The 21,927-nt window shown below is 35.9% G+C and overlaps 2 protein-coding genes, 1 long non-coding RNA gene and 1 other non-coding gene across 17 annotated transcripts; 1 reads left to right on the plus strand and 3 right to left on the minus strand.

The window, feature by feature from the left end:
• The first annotated feature begins 2,997 nt into the window (after positions 1-2,997).
• Positions 2,998-3,679, plus strand: LOC107926042 (uncharacterized). The gene is made up of 2 exons (XR_001692108.2): positions 2,998-3,157; positions 3,471-3,679. It is a non-coding gene; the product is annotated as an uncharacterized lncRNA (long non-coding RNA).
• A 2,142-nt stretch (positions 3,680-5,821) lies between these two features.
• On the minus strand, positions 5,822-9,939 carry LOC107926073 (spliceosome-associated protein 130 A). The gene is given in 8 exon segments (XM_016856865.2): positions 5,822-5,915; positions 5,918-5,965; positions 5,968-5,977; positions 6,075-6,124; positions 6,127-6,213; positions 6,216-6,564; positions 6,797-7,542; positions 7,545-9,939. Coding segments are annotated over 8 exon segments (3,630 nt in total). The 5' UTR covers positions 9,811-9,939; the 3' UTR covers positions 5,822-5,841.
• Positions 9,940-14,279: 4,340 nt separating this feature from the next.
• Positions 14,280-14,397, minus strand: LOC121216698 (U5 spliceosomal RNA). Its single transcript, XR_005912877.1, has one exon. It is a non-coding gene; the product is annotated as a U5 spliceosomal RNA (small nuclear RNA).
• Positions 14,398-15,076: 679 nt separating this feature from the next.
• On the minus strand, positions 15,077-20,892 carry LOC107926060 (protein-tyrosine-phosphatase MKP1). Of its 14 annotated transcripts, none has more exons than XM_016856836.2 (6): positions 20,727-20,892; positions 20,442-20,497; positions 17,624-20,206; positions 16,494-16,678; positions 15,674-15,903; positions 15,077-15,324 (listed from the first exon to the last, which is right to left on the minus strand). In XM_016856836.2, exons 3-4 carry the CDS (start codon positions 20,120-20,122, stop codon positions 16,622-16,624), a joined length of 2,556 nt encoding a protein of 851 aa, XP_016712325.2. In that variant the 5' UTR covers positions 20,123-20,206; positions 20,442-20,497; positions 20,727-20,892; the 3' UTR covers positions 15,077-15,324; positions 15,674-15,903; positions 16,494-16,621. The 14 variants fall into 14 exon arrangements, with proteins under 14 accessions (XP_016712325.2, XP_040947892.1, XP_016712324.2 ...); XM_041091958.1 differs by having other exon boundaries at positions 15,639-15,903; XM_016856835.2 differs by having other exon boundaries at positions 15,563-15,903.
• Between the last annotated feature and the right edge of the window lie 1,035 nt (positions 20,893-21,927).

Raw genomic sequence — 21,927 nt, forward strand, 5'->3', positions numbered from 1 at the left:
TCCACGACCACAAGATCCCATTAGTGGATGAATCTCAGGTGCTGAAAATGCGCCCTTATAGGTATCCAACAGTGCAGAAAACTGAAATTGAAAGACTAGTTCGGGAAATGTTACAGGCTGGGATTATTCGAGATAGCAATAGTCCTTTTGCTTCTCCAGTGGTTATGGTCAAGAAGAAGGATGGGAGTTGGCGCCTTTGTATAGACTACAGACAGCTAAATCAGTTGACAGTTAAAGATAGATTTCCCATTCCCATCATTGAAGAATTGTTAGATGAGTTGGGACAAGCACACTTTTTCTCTAAGTTGGACCTGCGTTCTGGTTATCACCAGATTCGAATGAGTGAGCAGGGCATTTTCAAAACGGCGTTCAGAACCCATGATGATCATTATGAGTTCTTGGTCATGCCATTTGGCTTGACCAATGCACCATCGAGTTTTTAGTCCTTGATGAATTCAGTTTTCCGATCTATGTTAAGAAGATCAGTGTTGGTATTTTTTGACGATATCCTTGTCTATTCGTGAGGTTGGTCTGACCACTTGGATCATTTACATGAGGTTTTGCAGGTGCTTCGAGAAAATCAGTTGTTTGCCAAGAGGTTTAAATGTAGTTTTGGAGCTACACATGTGGAATATTTAGGCCACATCATTGCCCAAGGGACTGTTAGCATGGATCGATCAAAGGTAATGAGCGTACTAGATTGGCCTCCTCCAAGATCAGTCAAAGAACTACGGGGATTCCTTGGCTTGTCGGGTTATTACAGTAGGTTTATAAGGGGATACGGGTTAATAGCTAAACCTCTCACTGTACTTTTACGTAAGGGGGTCTTATGGGAGTGGACCGAGCAGGAACAACAAGCATTCGAGCAACTCAAGTCAGCAATTTGTAAAGCCCCAGTTCTGACTCTGCCAAATTTTCAAGAACAGTTTTGTGTCGAAATAGATGCTAATGGGCAAGGAGTGGGAGCTGTTCTTCAACAAAAGGGAAAGCGAATAGCTTTCTTTAGTAAAGCTTTGGGAGTTAAATACCAAGCTCTATCCATCTATGATAAGGAGATGATGGCAGTGTTACTAGCAGTAAAGAAGTAACACTCTTACCTTATGGGTAGAGCTTTTGTCATCAAAATAGATCATCAGAGTTTGAAATTCATTTCGGAGCAACAAGCTATTACGCTCTATCAACAAAAGTGGGTGGCTAAGATGCTTGGGTATGATTATTCAATCGTGTATCGAAAAGGGGCGCAAAACGTAGTGGCAGATGCATTATCCAGGAAACCTTCAGAATTGGAACATCAGTTGTTGCAATGTGAAGGCAATCTGGAGTCAGATTGGTCTACAATTTGGGACAAGATTGTAAGTTTGTATGAGAGGGATCAGAGTCTTGCTCAACTTTGTGAGCAAGTGCGTGCGTAGCCACAGTTGCATCCTAAATATTCGTGGCATGGCACCTTTTTGCGTAGAAAAAAAAAGTCGTGGTTGGAAAAGATGCAACACTGCGAAAGCATATTTTTGACATCTTCCACAACACACCCTTAGGAGGTCACTCTGGAATCCTTGCGACTCGCCAGAGAATATCTGTTATATTGTATTGGAAGGGGCTGTCCAAAGATGTATATGATTGGGTTAGCGAGTGTGTGATGTGTTAAAGGTGTAAGTAGGACAATGCAGCATCGCCTGGTCTTTTGCAACCGTTACCCATTCTGGAACGGGTCTGGTCTGACATCAGCATGGACTTCATTAAGGGACTGCCACTTTCTCAAGGAAAATCAACCATCTTTGTAGTGGTTGATCGTCTAACCAAGTACGGTCATTTTTTGGCACTTGCTCATCCTTTCACAGCTCTTATAGTGGCACAGGAGTATTTCAACCATATTTACAAGCTTCATGGGATTCCGGAAACCATTGTCTCCGATAGGGATAAAATTTTTCTAAGTCAATTTTGGCAGGAGTTGTTCAAACACTTGGGAACCAAATTGAAGAAATCTACAGCCTATCACCCTCAAATAGATGCGCAAATCGAGGTGTTGAACAAATGCTTGGAGGGATACTTGCGATACATGGTTGGGGAAAAACCCTCAGCATGGTTATCATGGTTACCACTGGCTGAGTGGTGGTATAACACGACATACCATTTAGCAATTCAAACAACGCCTTATGAAGCTCTTTATGGACAGCTCCCACCTATCCATCTACCTTATGTGGTGGGTGCATCCCCAGTAGATTCAGTAGATTGTACCCTACAGCATAGAGAGATTATGCGCAAGATTCTCAAGTTCCACTTGTCCCGGGCTCAAGATAGAATGAAACAAATGGCTGACAGAAAAAGACTAGAAAGGGAGTTCCAGGTGGGTGACTTAGTTTATCTAAAGCTTCAGCCATATCGTCAACACTCCCTGCGCAAATTAAGAAACCAAAAATTGTCACCCCGATATTTTGGTCCTTTTCCTGTGGAAGCTCGAATAGGGCAGGTGGCTTACAAGTTGACATTACCCGCTTCAGCTCGAATTCATCACACTTTCCATGTTTCACGGTTAAAGAAGCATATTGGTTCAGCAGTAAGCGCTTCCACGCTACCATCAGTCGCTTCGGATGGTGCTCTTCTTAAATCTCCAGTGCGAGTGTTGGATAGGAGGATGGTCCGACAAGGTAATCATGCTGCGGTGGAAGTATTGGTTGAATGGGCGGACACTTTTCCTAAGGATGCTTCCTGGGAGAAGTTGTCTGAGTTACAACGCAGGTTTCCTACCTTTGATCCTTAAGGACAATGATTTCTTTTAGGGCGGGTAAATTGTTATGGTTCATATTCTGGTTTTATTCTCGTTAAGTTGGTTAATAATAATTAGTTAAGGTGCTGCGTTTTTGTTAAAACGTTTAGTGATACGGTGAGTTTGGATTGAACAAAACGGGTGCGTTTAGTAAAATACGGTTATTGTTTTCACTATATTACGTGTAATAGAAAGGAGGTTGGACATGAATATTGAATACAGATTTTCTCAGCTTCACTGTGCTCAAGCTTCCTCTTCTTTCTTTTCTAAGATTTCTCACTTCTTCTTCAATTCTATTTCTATTTACGAACGTTCTTCTACATTCTCTAGCCCTAAATCCCCATTCACCCTTCGATTGTGACGAAGCGATGAGGATTCGACGGCACCGATCAGGTAAATTTCTCGTCCTCTAATCTCTCTCTTTTTCTATGTACCATAAGTAAAAAAAGATTCAAGAAACAAAAAGCGAAATAATCGAAGGCAAAAAACGAGATTTCAAATCACCTTAAAAAAACTCTGATTGTTTTCTTTTTTTTTCTTTTCGTATTTCTATTCAAATCTGTGAATCCCCCTTTACAAAATGAATCGATCGGCTTTTATATTGCCGACTATTACACAGAATTATTTTTCCTTTTTTGTCTTTTTTTCTTTTTTCCTATTATCCTCGTGTATATCTTCTGCTATTGCTGGTTTGTTACACTTGCAGGTACAGCCAGCTGTGGAGACGCACGTAGGACGTGTACGGGGCTGCTGCGCATGGGTGAAGGGGCTTGGCTGCTGCGGCACTGCTGGTTACTGAAAATTAGGGTTTTTGGAAACTGTTTAGGGCTAGGTATTGGGCTTAGTTTTTTGGGTTTGTATAACTAGACATTTGGACTGTTATTTAATTTTTATTTATTTTTGTGTTTTATTTTCGATTTTTCTTTTGGTGTTTACTGGGCCGGGCAAATTGGGTATTACAATGCTGATGTGTTTAGCCAGACAATAACATATATGCTAGTACATACCTTGAGTTTGGATCCAAGTGTGTAGCCTATCAAACCAAAAAAGTTCACTCCACCAATGGTCCGCGTTATATAAAGAAAGGTTGATAAGCTTGTAGCTGATAATTTCACTAGAAAAGTCATGTATCAAGATTGGATCTCAAATGTCGTGATAGTTTTTTTTTAAACATTAATCTTATTATAGGTTCTTATCGTATCTGTTCTTTTTGATACAATGTCTAGAACTACCCATAGCCCCTTCCCAACTCTTAAATAAGAGGATAATGTACTTTAACGCACTCAAACTCACGTTCTCTTACACTGGCAACAATGCCGATGATAATCGAGCTAAGACTCAATCGGCCAAATGTCGTGATAGTTAAAAAGCGGAATATTAGGGATAGTTTCCTTTAAATAAATACTAGAAAGGTTAGTAAATTTTAAATGAAGGTTAAGTAAAACCTTTTTAAAAGATAAATAATTTTTTTTATGCAGATTTGAATAGTTTTCTTTAAATAAAGAGACTACGACAAGTATGTTCCTTCCCATTCCATTTGCTGTTTTATTCAACAAATATTGAAATATATAAAAAGAAAAGGCCGTTTTTTATAATTTATATTTATTTAAATAAAAAAAATCTTAATCTAAATAAAAATCCAACCTTTTTCGCCAAAATAAATAAAATCCCTACATATCTAAATGGAAATGACTTCACCCATGGGACCGATATTCATGTCTTTCTTAACAGAAAAACACAACATGACAATGAAACTTCATCAGGTACCGTTCACAGATCAACCACACCGTTTCAATTTATTACCCAACTACATAATTAGTTAATATTCAATGTGACATTGAGAATATTTTAGTTCATTATATATTTCACTTTTTTAATATTTAATATTTTAATTTCTTTTTCCCACACATGTTTCACCTTTGAATCTTGCTTGTAAAATCCTAAATAATTTTTGCAAATAGATATATTAAAACTCATAATTATATCATCTTATTTGGATTTTAAAATTTATTTCAAGATTTAATAAAACAGGGAAGTAATGCAAGATTTCTATGGTAATGTTGATTTGATGTCAATTTTTTCCATCATTCTTTTTTTATAAACTAGATGATGTTGGAAAGCCCGAATCCTCAGCAAAATTATATTAAAAAAACCTGCAATTATACAAACGAGCCAAGTTCTTTTTTCTTAATTTAATTTTTAATTGTTTCTTTTTTCTATAATAGTCCAGTTAACCAAAAATAAAATAAAAAAACTGAACCAATGTTGCATGGGAGAAATTTAATTTGAGTCAATTCGACTATCAACGATGACTGGATATTTTCTTTTTAAAACAAAACCGAAGCGTGAACATCAAACTTCAAAATATATCATACAAATTCACAAGATGATCCCAACTAATTACAACAACAACAAATGTCATCTCTACGAATACTAACACTATTTTTTTGCCTCTAACGCCAACTAGTTTGTTTGATTATGTAAAATTATCCCCCTCAGTTGCCTAGTCTTCTCGACTTGACTCGTTACCTCGCGTTTTCAACTTGACTTGCCATGTGCAATTGCTCCTCACAACTCTGACACCACGACTGACTACCGGCAACTCTTGCTGACAACTCCAGGTACACTGATACACAAAGCACAAACTACTCTTCAATATGCAGTTATACTACTCGAAACGCTGATTAAACCGCCTAATTACAGTTCAAGCAATAACACTAAAGGCTAAAATATTAGGGAAAGAAGCCCTGAACCATGTCACATTCTTAAATAACCTCCTAAACTTTGATTGTACAAAAAGAAACCTTATCCTCCAATTTTTATCCAGACAAGCGGTTAATTTGTTTCAAGGGTTTATTGAAGTATAAATTAAAAGTCAGGGACTTGTTCAAAGGCTTATTTGTGTGTAATAAAACCACAGGGGCTTATCCGGATAATGTAGTTAAGTTTAGGGTCTTTTCTTTGTTATTTTAGCCTACTTTAAACATAATTACGTAGATATAAACCAAAAATGGTACAGAAAGCCAAAAAAGGAGAGGGAAGGGAAAAGCACCTTTAACACGATGCCGTTAGCTATCTCAGATAATCTTGTTTCGGATTTCTTCAAGTTTCTTCAATATCTCCCCTGGAGTCCGATCCAACTCATCTGCAATTTTCTCTGCAAATCCAAAGGTAGGGTAGGAAACTGCTCACACAAATCCCATCAATAACGTCCTGCAAAATCATTTCAAACTTTGAAAACCAGAACTAATAAAATAAACTACATCTGAGAACATGATGATCTGAAATAAACATATCATTTGAGGTTCACCTTGACAGGGAAATATGCAGATCTATAAGCCATATGATCTCGTCCACACAAGGCGGGTGCTCCTGTCTCATATGCATCTCTAGGTGAGAAAAGAAGTCAACATCATCACGGGAAGTGAATGGAAGCAATGCCCCAAGCTCCCCATTACTGTACCATAAAGAACACACTCTCCACCACCTGGTATCAGAGATGCCTTCTGCAAGCAAGTTACCACATCTCCAATATGGAACTGAACGATCTCCTCTACCTTGTTAGGAGCTCCATTGAGCCTTCCCTGTTCCCATTTTATCTTTCCACCGGTTGGGTCTTCTTCTATCTCATCTGATACATCTTGTGGTAGCCGCACAAAATAGACATTCCCAAACTTGTCTGCACCAGCCATGGTGTCGAAATCTATATGGTATGATGCAGTAAGCCATCTTGGAACAACATCATCAGCAAAAATATACAGTTGATTTTCATCCCTTCTGTACTTGCAAAAATGGAATGACTGCAATAAAGGATCATATTTGTTATTGATCTAGAATAACCGACAAAGAAAGCAAACAGAGGAACACATAATCGGAGTGCACTACAGTTTTGGAACAAAGGGAGCATTAAAACTCAACTTCATCAATTTTTCAAAACCCATTTATTAGACGAGACGTGCATACAAGATGTAAAGTAGTTTTTAAAAGAAACTGCTAAAGAAGTGAGAATTCAGAAAAAATCAGAAATCATACCTCTTGGATGTCCCCAACATATATTCGATCACGGTAAGTGTGGATAGAGACAATAGTGTTAGGGAAAAGCTTATTTTCACACTTTCTAAGCAATCTCTTTTTCCCCAAGTCATACAATCGGAGCACGGATCCTATTCCAGCAAGTAACCTTCCCTGAAACTGGCATAAAGCAAGAGGAACACCTTCCACTTGTGTCTTGTGCAAAAGTTCAAGTGACCTGCCATCTTCGAGAAACCTATAAATATAAATAAATCCCGCAACTAAGCTTTTTTTCGGCCAAAACTGCAGGCCCTTGGCAGTTCCAACAGCCAAGAGAGCTCCATACTCTTTATCATGGAAATTCACGGTGCATACACTGAAAGCAGCTTCACTATCCTGAAGCTCCAGAAGACAAGTTGTGGTAGCAGTCCTCGGATCAAGAATTCTAATGCAAGAAACCCACTTGTTCGACTCTGCCTTTGGATAACCATACTGCTCATCAGAGAGGGGATCCTCTTTGTCCTCGTCATCACCGCCAATTTCCATTTCATTCACATTACCATTACCATTTTCACCCATTCCAGCAGCCTCAAAGCACTCCTTTCTCGCAGCTTCACGCTCTTCTGCAGTATATGATCCTTGGTCGCTCTCGATAATTACCAATAATTTCCTCTTTGGTTGCATGACAAACCTCCTAGGAGTATACCTCAAAGGAATAGCAGTCTCATTAAAGGTTTCCCCAAGACGCTCGATGGTGAAAACCCTCATGCATCCCCAGCAACAGCAACAACACCTTCAGCACACTGATCAGATGAAAATGAGGCAGCAAATTCAAGTGTCTCATAAGAAAGCGGAGTTAGCAGAAAATGTCCTTGATGAATATAACCAAGCCATGGCCGACTGGACAAGCAAAGCATTGCAGGTCGGCCTCTCACTTTAACAGAGAACAACTTTGGGGGTCTCAGCCCTAAGAACCGTGAACGGGAGTCAGAGAGCTGCCCTGTAACCATATCTACTACCGTTCGGAACAACACTCCGTTCTGCAAACCAGCATTAAGGAAAAGATTGGCAGGGTGATCAGCACCATCCTCCCCACCAACTGATGCCTTAACTTCAAGGAAAAGGAGAGACTCAGGAGGCGAGGACACACTCTGAACACTCAGAATCTGCATACAATCATCAGGATCCAAAGACAATATACGAATTGTATTATCATAAGAACCCACTGCAAGAAAACGGGATCTCTGTCTTCCTTCAGGAACAGGGGCAATGTCAAGACAAGCCACATCTCCAGACATTTCATGCTTCTCCACTTCCATTAATTGCCCAGTCATATCCACCTCAAAGTATATAAGCTCCCCTCCACTCAATGCAATAACCACTTGAAGCCCATTTGAGCCAACCTTAACAATTGTCCTTTTCCCAGGAGTTCTCCACTCATTAATACGCCCATCTTCCCTTATATGCCTAATACCATTAGGGTGGACTTGCATTAGTGAATCATCACCAATCAAGGAAACAGCAAGAGAAGGAGTGGTATCAAGAAAACCACTATCACTAACTTCTTCAACCGTTTCACCAATGGAAAGAACAAGAGTAGCATTGGCAAATGACACTACAATGTACGCATCAAAGGCATCACTAACATTCTTTTTCACCGTCCACACAGCACTCGGGACACCAGGAAGCTGTGAGACAGCCATCTCACTGATGGCCAAACCGGGCCTTAATATCCTCAAAGATGAACGAGGACCACGCCCACAGAGTGAAAATATCTGAGGTGTTTCTTCCTCAAAGAGATTAGAAATTTTCATATCCATTATTGGCATCAGGCTCTCAGCTTGGTCAATTCTAACTAGATTCTTAAGCCCTCTAGGCTGGAAAAACACTGGCTGGAAACCTTCTTCAGTTTCCATCAAAGTAGATGACGAGGACTCAACATCAGGGTCATCTCCAATAGCCTGAAACTGATATAAAGCATGATTTCCAAACTCCGAAGCTGCAAATAGGAAGCCAGTCTTCAACACACACATTGATGCTGTAACAGGAATTGTATCAAAATATTTAATCTTTAATTCTGTAACTCCTTCATTTCCATGTTCCAGTGTAACCTTAAAAATGTCCCCATATTCTGTCTGCAAAAGGAAGAAGAACATAGATTTCTGCTTATGAGTAGCCGCAGAAACAATCAAAACACCACGTTCTGCCGGCAAGTCAGCACGTCTAGGAATGACGGCCCTAACTTCTGGATGCCCCTGGTTCTTATAAATAACGAAGTTTTCTGCACAAACCAAAACCCCACTCGGCCCATCACCACCACCAGGTACCGTGACCAACATATTTGCCCCATTATCAACTTGTTCTGACCACTTCCTAGACACATGGTTAAGCCCTAAATCGAGTTCATAAAACGTCAAATGCTTCTGCGCCTCATTAGCAGCCTGTCCCGTGGAATCCTGATCAGCCTCCGAGTAATCCAATTCAATGGAAGCAAAAATAGGGTTATCGAAGCCACAATCAACACCGCAAATCAAATAAACAATAGTATGTGACTTATGAGCTTCTAAAGGTGACGAAATGGTTAACCTAGCGGCAGTATCTCTATTCAAAACATAAACTAATTTCTGTTTCTCACAAGCACCAATCATTACAGCTCTTCCTTTAGGGTCAATAGCTAAGTACTGACCCGGGACAATTCAGCGACATCCAGATTTCCCAAAAGTTTCTTGGTGAACTTTATCAAAAACGTTCTTTTCTTTATTGTATTCAAGGATAACGATCCGACCAGAATCCGACCCTACTACAATATAGTCCTTTTGGGCTCCGGTTAGCCGGAATTGAGCTAAAGAACGTATGCAGCCAAAGATTTCGACAGAGTGAAGTGTTTGGAGCTTACCGAGATCGTCGGGACGGAGAAGGGAAAGGATCTTGCCACGGGCGACGACGATTTCTCGGACTTTGCCACTGGAGAAGTTTCCGTTTATGGCGGAGACGATGCCGGTGGCTTGTTGAAGAGTTAAGTTGTAAAGATACATTGCTGGTTAGGGTTACAGTTAGGGTTTTTGGTACATCCAAAGCTTTGAGAGAGTGAATTGAGAAATGAAACGAAGACACAGGGAGATGATTTTTCCCTCTCTTTGGTTTTTTGGGTAAATCACACATATAGTCACCAACTATAAAAAAAACTTCCATTTTAGGTACCTAAAATAAAAAAATTGTAATTTAAACACCACGTTACATGATCTGTCATTTTGGCTACTCCAGTTGAAATCACAAACAGCAAAATGACTTACAATCAAAAAGTTCGATATAATAAAATTTAGTCCTCAATTTTTACATATTATATCAATTTAGTCATAATTTTAAAAAATTAACCCTCAAAATTTATAAATAATCTCAATTTAATCATAATTCTAAAAAATTAAAAGAAATATATAAAAAACATAAATATTTTTAAAAATATAATAATAAATTTAAAAATATATAAAAATAAAAAATAATCTTGAAACGAAATAATAATATATAAAATATATAAAAATAAATATTTTCAAAAAATATAATAATAAATTTTTATATTAATATTAAATAAATATAATTATCTTAATATTAAATAAAATAAAATAAAAACCCCTACCCCCCAACCCCTCCCTCTCCCTCTCCCCCTTTCCCACCGGACTTCCCTCTCCTCTTCCCCCACAACTTTACACTGTTTGTTATCATCTTAAATGAGTTTGTCTCAATGGCTTCTTAGGAAAAAGATAAGCAGAAGAGTTCATAGGCCTGAAACGAGAAAGCCAATAAGAAAACCCCATGGTGTTGTTACAGATACTCGAGGTTCTCGGGAAATTAATGGTAACCATATCGAAACCTCAAAGCAAAGAGGGGGGGGGGGGAGGGACGGGAACGGTGATGGGGCAGGGAGAGAGGGACGGGGTGGGGATTTTTATTTTATTTAATATTAATATAAATTTTAAATTTATTATTATATTTTTTGAAAATATTTATGTATTTTTATATTTTTGTATGATTTTTTTAGATTTGGAATCAAATTGAAATTATTTATAAATTTTGAGAGTTATTTTTTTTTAAATTATGACTAAATTGATATAATATGCGAAAGTTAATGATTAAATTTATTATTATATTAACCTTTTTAATTTCTACATCAACTTTTCGTTTGTAGTCTTAACAAGAATGACCAAAATGATAGAATTAAATAACGTGAGTGTTTAAATTATAATTTTTTATTTTAAATGTCTAAAATGAAAATATTTAATAATTGAGTGTATATCTACGCAGTTTACCCTTTATTTAATTAATAAATATTGTTGGGAGTAAATCCTAAAGTACCAAATATTTAAACCCTAAAATCCAAAATTTGAAGGGCCGAAAATGGATTAAGATTTAGAAAATGGCTTCTTCAAGGGATTTTGGGCTCACTGTGAAGCCCATTATATATTGTAAACCCTTAATATAAATTACATTAGTCATTAAATTATGTATAAGTTTTTGTTTGTCATTTAACTAAAAAAAAATTAATTTAATCATTAAATTATTTGAAAGTTTTCATTTAAGTTACTAAACTATTCAAAAAAATTTATTTAAGTCATTGAATTATTGAAATCGATGTTATACGACTTTTTCTATAGCGGGTGACTAGGGCATTTAGCGTCAATGGTTCAGCTGTTTAGTGGGGAACAATGTTTGGGACCATGATATGGCACTTGTGGAAGAAGCGGAATGATTGTCTTTGAGAGTGTCATACGGATTGTTCAAGTGGTTCGACAATGTTGGGTGGAGGCAAGCAGGTATGAGTGGGCATTGGTGTAGTGTCGAAGCATGGAGGATGGTGGAGCATGTGTTGGGTGGCAAGTGTCACCACAGGATTGGGTGGCTATTAACTTAGACATTGTTGTTGATGTGGGTTCTGGAGAGGCCGCTATAGGATGGGTAATACAAGATGCCCAAAGAGCATCGATTTGTGGTCTTGGGAGGAAGATTAGTGTGGCCCCTCTACTTTCTACCGAGTTGAGAGCAGCTTACAAGGATCTAAAGATTGTGTGGGGTAAAGACTATCGATTGGTAATTTTGAAGAGTGACATGGCTGATTTATGACGTGCTAGATGATGGACATGATTGCAATATTTGATCGATGCTGCGGTGGCAATGGACTGTCAAGGTGCAATATACTCTAAGGGAGAATAATAGAGCAGGAGCGAAGCCAAAAAAAAATTTTAAGGAGGGCCAAAATTAAATTGTAATTTTTTTATAGTAGAAATATAAATTTTATAGAATTAAATTAAAATTTTATCATTTTTAGAGAGGCAAGATGCAACTACCAGCCCCCCTTGATTCACCCCTGTAATAGAGTAGCAATAATATTGCCAAGTTATTTCATATAGAAGGCTTTGAACTCAAGATGTTAAAGACCTAATTCCAAGTTGTTAGGTAATCCTTACCCAAGATTCAACATACACGAGCATCTGATAATATATGATGCAATTGGACATGTATGTACTAGAGTTAATTAATATCTACTTCAAAATAAAAATTAAACAATCAAATTATTTTTTTAATTTTAATATGATTATCACTCCAAAAACATTTTTCGATGATCTTATTCATTATACACATTTCAAAATTAATCATATTGAAATAAAAAAAAGAGATAAAAATAGAAAAATAAACATAAACTTTAGTTCAACGTGTAACGCTACACATGAATTTTGATTTTGTATAATTTAGAATATGAAATTTTATTTTGATGAAATTTTTACAAGCTACTAATAATATCATTAAGACAGCACCATTTTATGTTTATATATTTTTTACTCAAACAATTATATTAATTCAATATAAAAATAAATAAATCTATATATTTCTATAATTTAATCAAAACTAAAGTTAATGTATATATTTTAACCATACACTTAAATTTATTAATTCAACAGCATGCCAGTTACAAGAATTCCATCTCAAATTTGCTAAATTACTAAAAATAAATAATTAAAAAAGGGGAAAATATGTAAATCAAATTAATTTAAATATATATAATTGTAAAAAAATTTAGTAAATTAAATTTTCAAAAAATTTAAAAGTGAAAAAAAAGTAAGAAAAAGTTGAATTTAAAAAAAAAACTATTACCTTATATCTTTGAGTTTTATATCATTGTTATAATATTATAAACAATTTTAACTTTTCGGAATATTATATAATTTATACATTATAAAAAAAAACTGAATTCTTTTGAAATTTCAAAAATAATATCATTCTAGATTTAAAAAATTCATAATTTTTTTTTGAATTTTTAAAATTTTATATTATAGAAGTATTATGAAAATTCTCATAGAATTTTAAAATTAATATTTTTCTTGATATGTTCATGTCTGTTCTATAGTCCATATTTGGTGTTCATGATTACCCCTCTACAAGTAAATCATAGATGATTAATTTATATAGTTATTCTATCTTATATTAAAAATAGAGATAAATATCAAAATTATATATGAACTTTGATTCGATGTTCAGTGTTATATATAAATTTTGATTTTGTGTAATTTTATACACAATTTTAATTTGATTCAAATTTCACAAACCATTAGCAACATTACCAAATTAGTACAATTTTACGTTGATATTTGCATACACCAACAATTATATTTATCCAATATGAAAATAAATGTATGTATTTATTTTTTAAAATGTTAAAATTGAATCAAAATTAAAGTTTCATACATATATATGAACCACAATTCTAGTTTCATTCGTCTAATTACATTAAACTAACGTTCATGTATCAAATTGCACATTAAACCTAAGTTTGTATATAAATATGATACTTATCCCTTAAAAGTATAATCATGTTGATATCACGAATTAATTGAACACTAGCTCAATAAAAAAAAAACTAACAAAAATTTCTATTCATAAAGTAACAAATACAACTACAATAGTGTTATTATTTTCTTATATTATTATATAAAATATGTAAATAATTATTTAAAACTTAAATAAAATTACACGATGAAGATTTCAAAGTAGATATTATGATTTTCAATTTTACTATTCCAATTCCAGCAAAAACAATATGACATTTTATACCATACTCTAGAAATATTAAAATGCGAAGACCAGAAATTTATTATACATCTTACATGCAATGTCGTAATAAAAATCCCAACATGAAAAAAGTATTCATTTATTAAAAAATAAATAGTATTAATACTTCTAAAATGTTTTTTTTTAATGCGGATACTTTTAAAAACTACTTGAAAATCATTCTCATAAAAATAAATGAATCAAATTAGACGGTAAGATTTGAAAATAAATTAAAAAAGATCATCCTGGTAGCCATTCTCCTCCAGTGAGACTGGTGTTGCGTTCAAAAGGTTGCGAACTGACAGGTGTGTCCATTACCTTTACTTCTTTTTGTCGTGTAACTTCTGAACACAATTATATGTTGCTGCAGGCTAAAACCGAAAACTTTTAAACCATGAATTGTTGGGCCCGTTCTCGATAAACCGGCCCTCCAAAAATAGGCGTATGCCGCTTTAGGCGACGAACACACGGTATTCTTTAGTAAAAGGCGAAAGAATAGTTCGCTCTGTGCCCATCGCACGGCTCCGTAAGATTTCAAAGCATACTCGGGCTTTAATTTATAAAGGCACTTGGGATGCACTTGCTTGTCGCTTTACGATGTGGGATTGTTGCGTTAAAAACTTCAGCCCGCCTCCTTTCAACTCTTCCTTCCTAGTTTTCATGCTTTTAAAGTTTTAGTTAGAAGTATTTCTTCCATTTGATGAAATGGAAAGGGTTGCTTGAAGCTTTGTATTAGCATTAGTTTAGAGTGGGATCTCTACTAACAAAAACATGACCTTCTGTAATAACACCATTTAATGCTCATTGTACTGCTTTTGATTCATTAGTTCATCGGTCTTTCTAATATTTTAAATCTATATTCTTTAATACTTAAATTTTTAAAAATAAAAGAAATTATTATAAAACTTCAAAATTAATTTAAAAACAAAATTTTGTAAACCAAATTAATTATACTTTATTATTATCGTAACTTATTTAATAAAAACCAAACCGAAACCTTTGGCAAGTTAAATCAAACCTTCTACCACTGATCTTGAACAAGGATCCGTATCAAACTTAAACAAGTTCAATTCCTTAAACCTAATGGACAAGTATGATGCCCAAAATGTTGCAGGTTATCATCTTTGGTTCTTTATATATATAATCAAAATTGCAGAACAAATATCATATATATTAAGCGAGAGAGAAATAAGCAATACCCAGTTTAAGAATCCAACATTTGCCATAGAAAGTTCATGCTAAAGAGTATTGAATTGAACAGTTTTGAGAAACGAAATGAAGTTGCAGGCACAAGGGAAATTACAGTGAATCTATTGAGGCTGGAATGGATAACTAAGATTTTAAGAATTTGATTCTAATAACACTGAATATACAATAACTGTCTATCGAAACAAATGATTATCAGTTACGATGGTGCTGTACAACCAGGCGAATTCCGACATGGTAGCCACCTGCAAACATCCAAAGACAAACAGTGAAACAAACTGATGATGTGAAAAACATGCAAGGCTAGATTTGTTAACGGCTGCATGCAATGCAAGTAATTTCCACCTATTGTAACCTGATTGTATGATAACGAAGCTCAACTCTATAAAATTTTCCAGAAACCCAGGTTCTTGGTCACCCTACTTCAACATCAGTACAGTGAACAATCGATCTTCAAATACAAAAAAGTGTGCAAGTGTTTACCCAGCAGTGGATTGAGCCAAAACAATAAAATTATGGCAGCCAGAGGACACTGTAATGGGACATCCAGGGAAATTACATTTACTATGGTGTCACCAAGGTCCTGACTCTTACATGCGCTAAGCTTCAGCATATATAGCGTGAAACTCCCAATTTGTCAAATTACATGCTTTGAGCCCCTCCCTCCCCCGGTCTCTAAAGCATAGTTTCTTAGATAACACATGCCGACTGACATCTTGCTTGCATTCTCTTCATGCTCTAGAACTGAAGTCTACTTAAAATGAACTAAAAACAACCAACAGGATCTGATCTTCACATGGACTTCCCTTGTAGCTGAATGACATCTGAAAGTAACAAGTAATATGGATAAAAACCTGCAGGGGACTATGCTGGCACAATCGAAAGTTGTGCATAGATCATATTCATGTTTTTATGTTAACAATGGAAGGGTCACGCAAGAATTTAGCCCTCAAATAAACACCAAAAATGATTGCAAAGAAGCAAAAACAGAACAAGTTTTCCTGTTGATCTATCACTCTAATGATCAATTGTGGCCTACAAAGCCATAAGAAAAACAATGTTGTAGAATATCTGCAAACATTTAAACCTAGTTGAAATATGAGTCTTAAAATCCCTGAATGCAGCAGATGGCTGGAAGAGTGGTGCATAATTGAACCATATCAACCTGCAAAAAAGCTGCTATGCCAACTACAGCACCTAGCTATGTACTCAGACTCCGATGTATCGGGCACAGATATTTTGAAAGTTTTCCAAGATTTCCATGTCTTAAGAGTGTTTCTTTTGGAGAATCATGCATTGAACATGATTATGGGCACAAAAACTTCAACGAAAATGAAGACTCGGAGCAACAGAGGTATCTTGCTGGAAATTTACATTGCCAATAAGAAACAACAGAAAAAAAAGGGCTACCTACCTCATTGGTTTTCCCATGGGAATTATGCCTGATGCCTGAAATTCCACAGCAAAAAAAAAGCCATTTGAAGAGACAAAAGATAATCTATGAACTATTGGCCTGCAGATATATCCTAGATTGCAGTAAAGCTACAATGTCCTCAGCAACATAAGAAATTCCATTGGTTCTTCATCTTCTTTGACAATCTGCAAATAGTAAATATCAAGGTACATATAGAAGGTTAAAAGGCAATATAACAGAACAAATCAAAATCAAACGAAATACGTTGCAAAACAGAGGTTATAGATGACTTTTAGAAATTTCTTTTATAGAGGTAAATAAGCTTTCCGCCTTGACAGATGCATCCAGAGAAAGACAAGTGAACATCGAGGAATAAAAATCCAGAACGGGAAACCACCGTTGGCTACACGTCGAACCAGTCAAACACCGATAAAACTAGATTGGACGGGTAAAAAACTGGTTTCTTATAAATCCATTTTCCCTGAATATTTTATTTGCAATGAATGAGATTTACAACTTTAAAATTTAATCTCTTAGTTTTATATTAAAGATATTAACATTAAGCTAAATGTAATTTTTGTTAATTCTTAATTATTTTTATAATTTATTTTACATTAAATAAAGGTTAAAAGCATTTAAACATTGAAAAATAAAGAAAACATCAAACCGCTTGGTTCAACCATGAACTGAAGGTCTGACTGGTTCAACATCTTGTCCGGTTTTTTTAACATTGGTGAAAATCTCAGAATAATTTACACTGGCATAAGCATAACTAGAACCTTAAATTGATATTCTGAATAGCATATCCATTCCCGTAAAAAAAATCTATGACATTGGTCCAATGCTTGATTAAAAATAATCAAGCAGGCAGCTTGACATATTTAGTTAAAGTCAACAAATCAAACATGTATATAGTTTCTACTTTTAAATGACAAGAATTAAGGTATGATATTTCAGACACATCTTATGGTATGATATTTTTGAACATAGATATACGGTTGTTAGTGCTTCAATCTTATTAAAAATCTAAAATCAGAAGCAAACATATCATAATATATAACATAAATCTGTACATAAACATGGGAACAAGGCGCAAATAATATAATGTAGAAAACTTCAACATTCCGTACCTTAACAGGGGTATCATTCGGAAGACCCACTTTTGTGAGTACATCATAAGCAACTTGGTTCCAGTCGATATCTTCTCTATCCCCTACCACTCTGCTGCTATCTAGTTGAATTGATCTTTTTTCAAGATGAAAGGATCTTCCTATCCAAAAATATAGAATCCTATCTTTGTTTTCGTCTACAGCTGCAGTCGGCAAAAAAATTGCAAAAGCGGACTTTGAATCTAGATCACTTCTAGTAAAATTTGTCATCTTCTCTATACTGGGCCAGTGGCATACTAAAGGCTGAACTACACCTGTGCAAGCTGGAATAATTTCCTCCATCCTGTTTGGAACAGCAGACAGGAGACCATCCTGAGGAGGATGGTTTCTTGGACTTTCACAACAACTATTAACAAAAGTAGATTCAGAATCATGTTGGCCAACATTAGCTAGTCTACCTGGGGATATCTTCAAACCAGAACCTTGAACCAAAATATCCCTACCATTTCTAACACCACGCTTGGAGTCAAAGACAATTTCAATATCTGATTCACATGATGAGCTGGTATTGTTATCTATCCGAACCCCATCTTGCTTAACAAGAAAACATGACCGATCGTTTGTTCCTCTTATACTATCGCTCATCACTGGCAGCTTGAGAGACTTTGACAAACTACCTCGGCGTTCAGCAAGGGAAGGTGAAACCTTTTTTAGCTGTGAAAATGCAGATTTTGAACAAGGTTGAGAAGTGAGATTGACACTGGCAATTTCTGAGCTATTAATTTTGGGGTGCAGAGAACTTCGGGATGAAATGAGAGACAAATTAGAAAAGTTAGACAAAGTCGAAGAAACCGGAAGAGAATACAAAACAGCTGAAGGTGAATCCAGAGAGGATTCAGAAAAGTACTTTGAGCAAGTACTGGAATCGGAAGAGATGGAATCTGGAGAGAGATAAGGAGGTGAGGAAGAAGAAGACGAAGAGGATGATGCCGATGACGGTGATGATGCATGAACTACCATCATGGAATCTGAATAAACCCTGGAGAGTAATATCTTCGGTGCCGAGACAAACTCCTTCATTATGCCAGAGGCAAACTTACGTCGAAGCATACTCCAACTGCTTTCTCTCGCAGGAAGGTGGGTTTCATGTTCATTCTCGGATGAAGCAAATGGAGGGACAAAGCCACCCTTTATAGCCTTCTGAAAAATCTCGAAATCAACATTATACGCATCCACTTTCCTCTCACCCAAGCAAATTTTAATTGCCGACTCCCCTACCTCAACTTTGTTTCCAGATTTATCCATCAATGGTAGAAAGTTTGAAAATGCATTCCAAAAATAAGCCGGTTCTTCTCCTTCCTTGATCACTATTACCGGTCCCTGCACTCTCTCATACCGAACAATCTGACAAACAGCACCTCGCGCATCTCTTTCCATGATAGATTCACAGTTTTTACCAATCCAAATATATATTGCAGAAGGTATATGAACAATAAATGCACCTCGAGAATCTAGACCCGAAGGAGATGGATCATTCAGCATTTTAGGGACTAGGTGCAAAGGATCATAAGGAGAATGAGGTGCAATTCTATACATCCTCAACAAGGAACTAGGGCTCAAAGGGAATGCATGGACCCTCTTTTGGCACTGTAACAACTGGCAAGCGAAACCCATATTTGGATCAGCAATTCCTCTTGCAGCCTTTACGTACTGAAAGGCATCATCGAAACTCTGTCTCTCTCTCCACATAAGATATGCTATCACCAACGATGTGGACCTCGATACCCCCTGGCAGCAATGAACGAAAACCCTTCCACCCAGTTCCCGAACATCCTCAAAATAATCAAAAACATCATAAAGTATGCTAGTAATATCTTCCGATGGACTATCTTGCAACCACAAAGTTCTGTACACAAAATCAGCCTTGAAATACTCTGGACAAACAAACCCAACACAATTTAAAACATGAGTAATACCATTCTTTTTAAGTATTTCCCTGTCCTTTGCAACAGCATCTCCACCAAGATAAATATGTTCTGCCACTTTCGAGCATTCTTTATCAAAGAAAGCAATCTTATCCCTCTTTACAAGCCCGCCATTCTTATCATTATTCCGCTGAATTGATGATAAATCAAGCTTTAACCTCTCCCCACTCTTGTTCCCACTTGGGGTTGGCGGTTGTGGCCACTCACCAAGGTCATCAGAACCGGCTTTCGGCCACTCATCCAAACTCCTTCGTGCAATTGACAGTGGCTGCAAAGGTGGCAAACATGACCTGGCCTTACAATTCTGTTGAGAACGCGGAGTTAAAGGAGGAGGAGGAAACCGGCGAGTTTGCCCATTATTAATACCATCATTACCATTAGAACCTGCTCCTAGATCTTTGTCCTCAGTTAAGGGAATTTGACCACTCGTCCGGGAAGAGGACCACGAAGCTGAACGCCAAAACATTTTTCGCGAGCTTGAAAGCTGGCACGATGGAGCCCTAGGACTAGCAGGAGGATCCTCTTTGCCCACCATTTCCACTTTACAATATGAACCTTCAGTAATATATTTCGAAAGAAACACAAAATTGCAACAAAGCCCTACTCCTTATTCACAATGCTGCCACCATTATAAATACCTCAATAAGCTCATCAAACATATATGACCCAAATCCTAAATCCTAATAAAACCCCTAAATTTTACCCACTTTCACCATGACTACTTTCAATAATTCAATATAAATCTAAGGCAAAATATGGAACCCTATAGAAAAAATCCAACTTCGAATTTAAAAAAGAAAAAAAGAACACCCTTACTTGAAAGGACGAGTAGAGATAGTAGAAGTTGAACTAACCCCAATATGTGAAGAAATCAAAAACCCATATCAGATCAACCATGAAGAACAGGTCACTGCAAATGCAAAAAAAAAAAAAAAAGAGAATCAAAATCCCATCTTAAAAAATACAACTACAGAAAAAGAAATAAAGAAGCAAAAGAATCAATATAAAGCAAATTAATCAAAAAAGAAACAGAAAATGGAAACCCCAATCTGTAAATCTAGCAGGGTATGTTTAGAAACAAAAGATTAAAAATAATAAAATTAAAAGAAAGAAGTATGAAATAAGGCCACAAGACTCACAGGGAAGTGAAAGGAAGATGAAGAAGAAGCCATGGAAAGAGAGAGAGAGAGAGAGGGAAAAAATAATAAAAATGAAAAAGAGGAAAAGGAAGAGTGATGAAGCGATGATAGCAGTCTTTTTCAATAATTTTCTTTTCTTTATTTATTTGACTCTCTGTGTGTTTGAGGGAGTGAGAACGTTTAATGGTGTTTATATATTATTTTCAGGGTTAAAATATCACGTCAGTCCTTTTATTTTGACAAAATTTAAGATTTAAATCCTATATTTTAAAAAGTTTAAAATGTAGTATTTTTACTTTTTAATGCAATTATTAAAATTATAAGTAAATTTTTATTAAATTATTCGAATTTTTAACTTTTATATAAATATGAAATTTCAAAACTTATTTTTAGAGGAGTCCAATATTTGATTTTTTTAAAAAAATATTATGCATTGAATAATTGAATTGGGAATGGGTTTCAATTATTTCAACCTTAAAAAACAGATCTTTTTCCTATGTTTTCTTATTACCTATATTCATGACGGAATTAAAAATTAATTAAACTTTAGCTGTCCCTTCTTCTATGCCTTCCTGTTTTTGCATGTTCAACCATTCTTGCCAAAAACTATGCAACTCAAACTTGCTCATATTTTATTCATTTATAGGTAAATTACGAAAAAGGTCACTTTATTTGCCTTAGCTTACATTTCAGTTATTTATGTTTGAAACTTTATGTTTTAGTCACTTATGTCATCGTGTTGTAACATTTTAGCCACTGAGCCGATAATTGTCGTTAATAGTGTAACAATAAGCTAGTGTCACGGGCTAGACCTTTCGTCTCGCAAATCGTGCGGCCTTAGGGGATCCGTTTGCTCCAAACTTGCCTAAGTCAGCCTTAACTCAAATGAAGATTCCTTAAGAACTCCTCCAAGGCACCAATTGAAGGGCGGAAGCGATTTAAGCCAAAAGAAGCTAAGCCAAAGAACAACAGAAAGCCACAGAAAAGAATGCACACAAGGTGTTTGAGTAAATGCTCTCAGAACTCTTATTACTCTTAAGAATTCAGAATACAATGGAATGAGTACAAATGAGAGGGAGGCTCTCTATATATAGTTGAGCTCCCCCAAAACCGACGGTCAAGATACAATTACATCGACGGACGAGATTAACTATATCCCTTTATTTTAGGGATTTACAAGATAAGCCTTATCAAATCTAAT

The sequence above is a fragment of the Gossypium hirsutum genome, chromosome D04, assembly GCF_007990345.1.
Source record: "Gossypium hirsutum isolate 1008001.06 chromosome D04, Gossypium_hirsutum_v2.1, whole genome shotgun sequence".
In the NCBI taxonomy this organism is placed as follows: domain Eukaryota; kingdom Viridiplantae; phylum Streptophyta; class Magnoliopsida; order Malvales; family Malvaceae; genus Gossypium; species Gossypium hirsutum.

Coding starts and splice junctions, on each gene's coding strand:
- LOC107926060 (XM_016856837.2), bottom strand. CDS start 20,122: ATGGTGGGCAAAGAGGATCCTCCTGCTAGTCCTAGGGCTCCATCGTGC. Junction 16,679..17,623: donor CGAATGATACCCCTGTTAAG/GTACGGAATGTT, acceptor TACTATTTGCAG/ATTGTCAAAGAAGATGAAGA.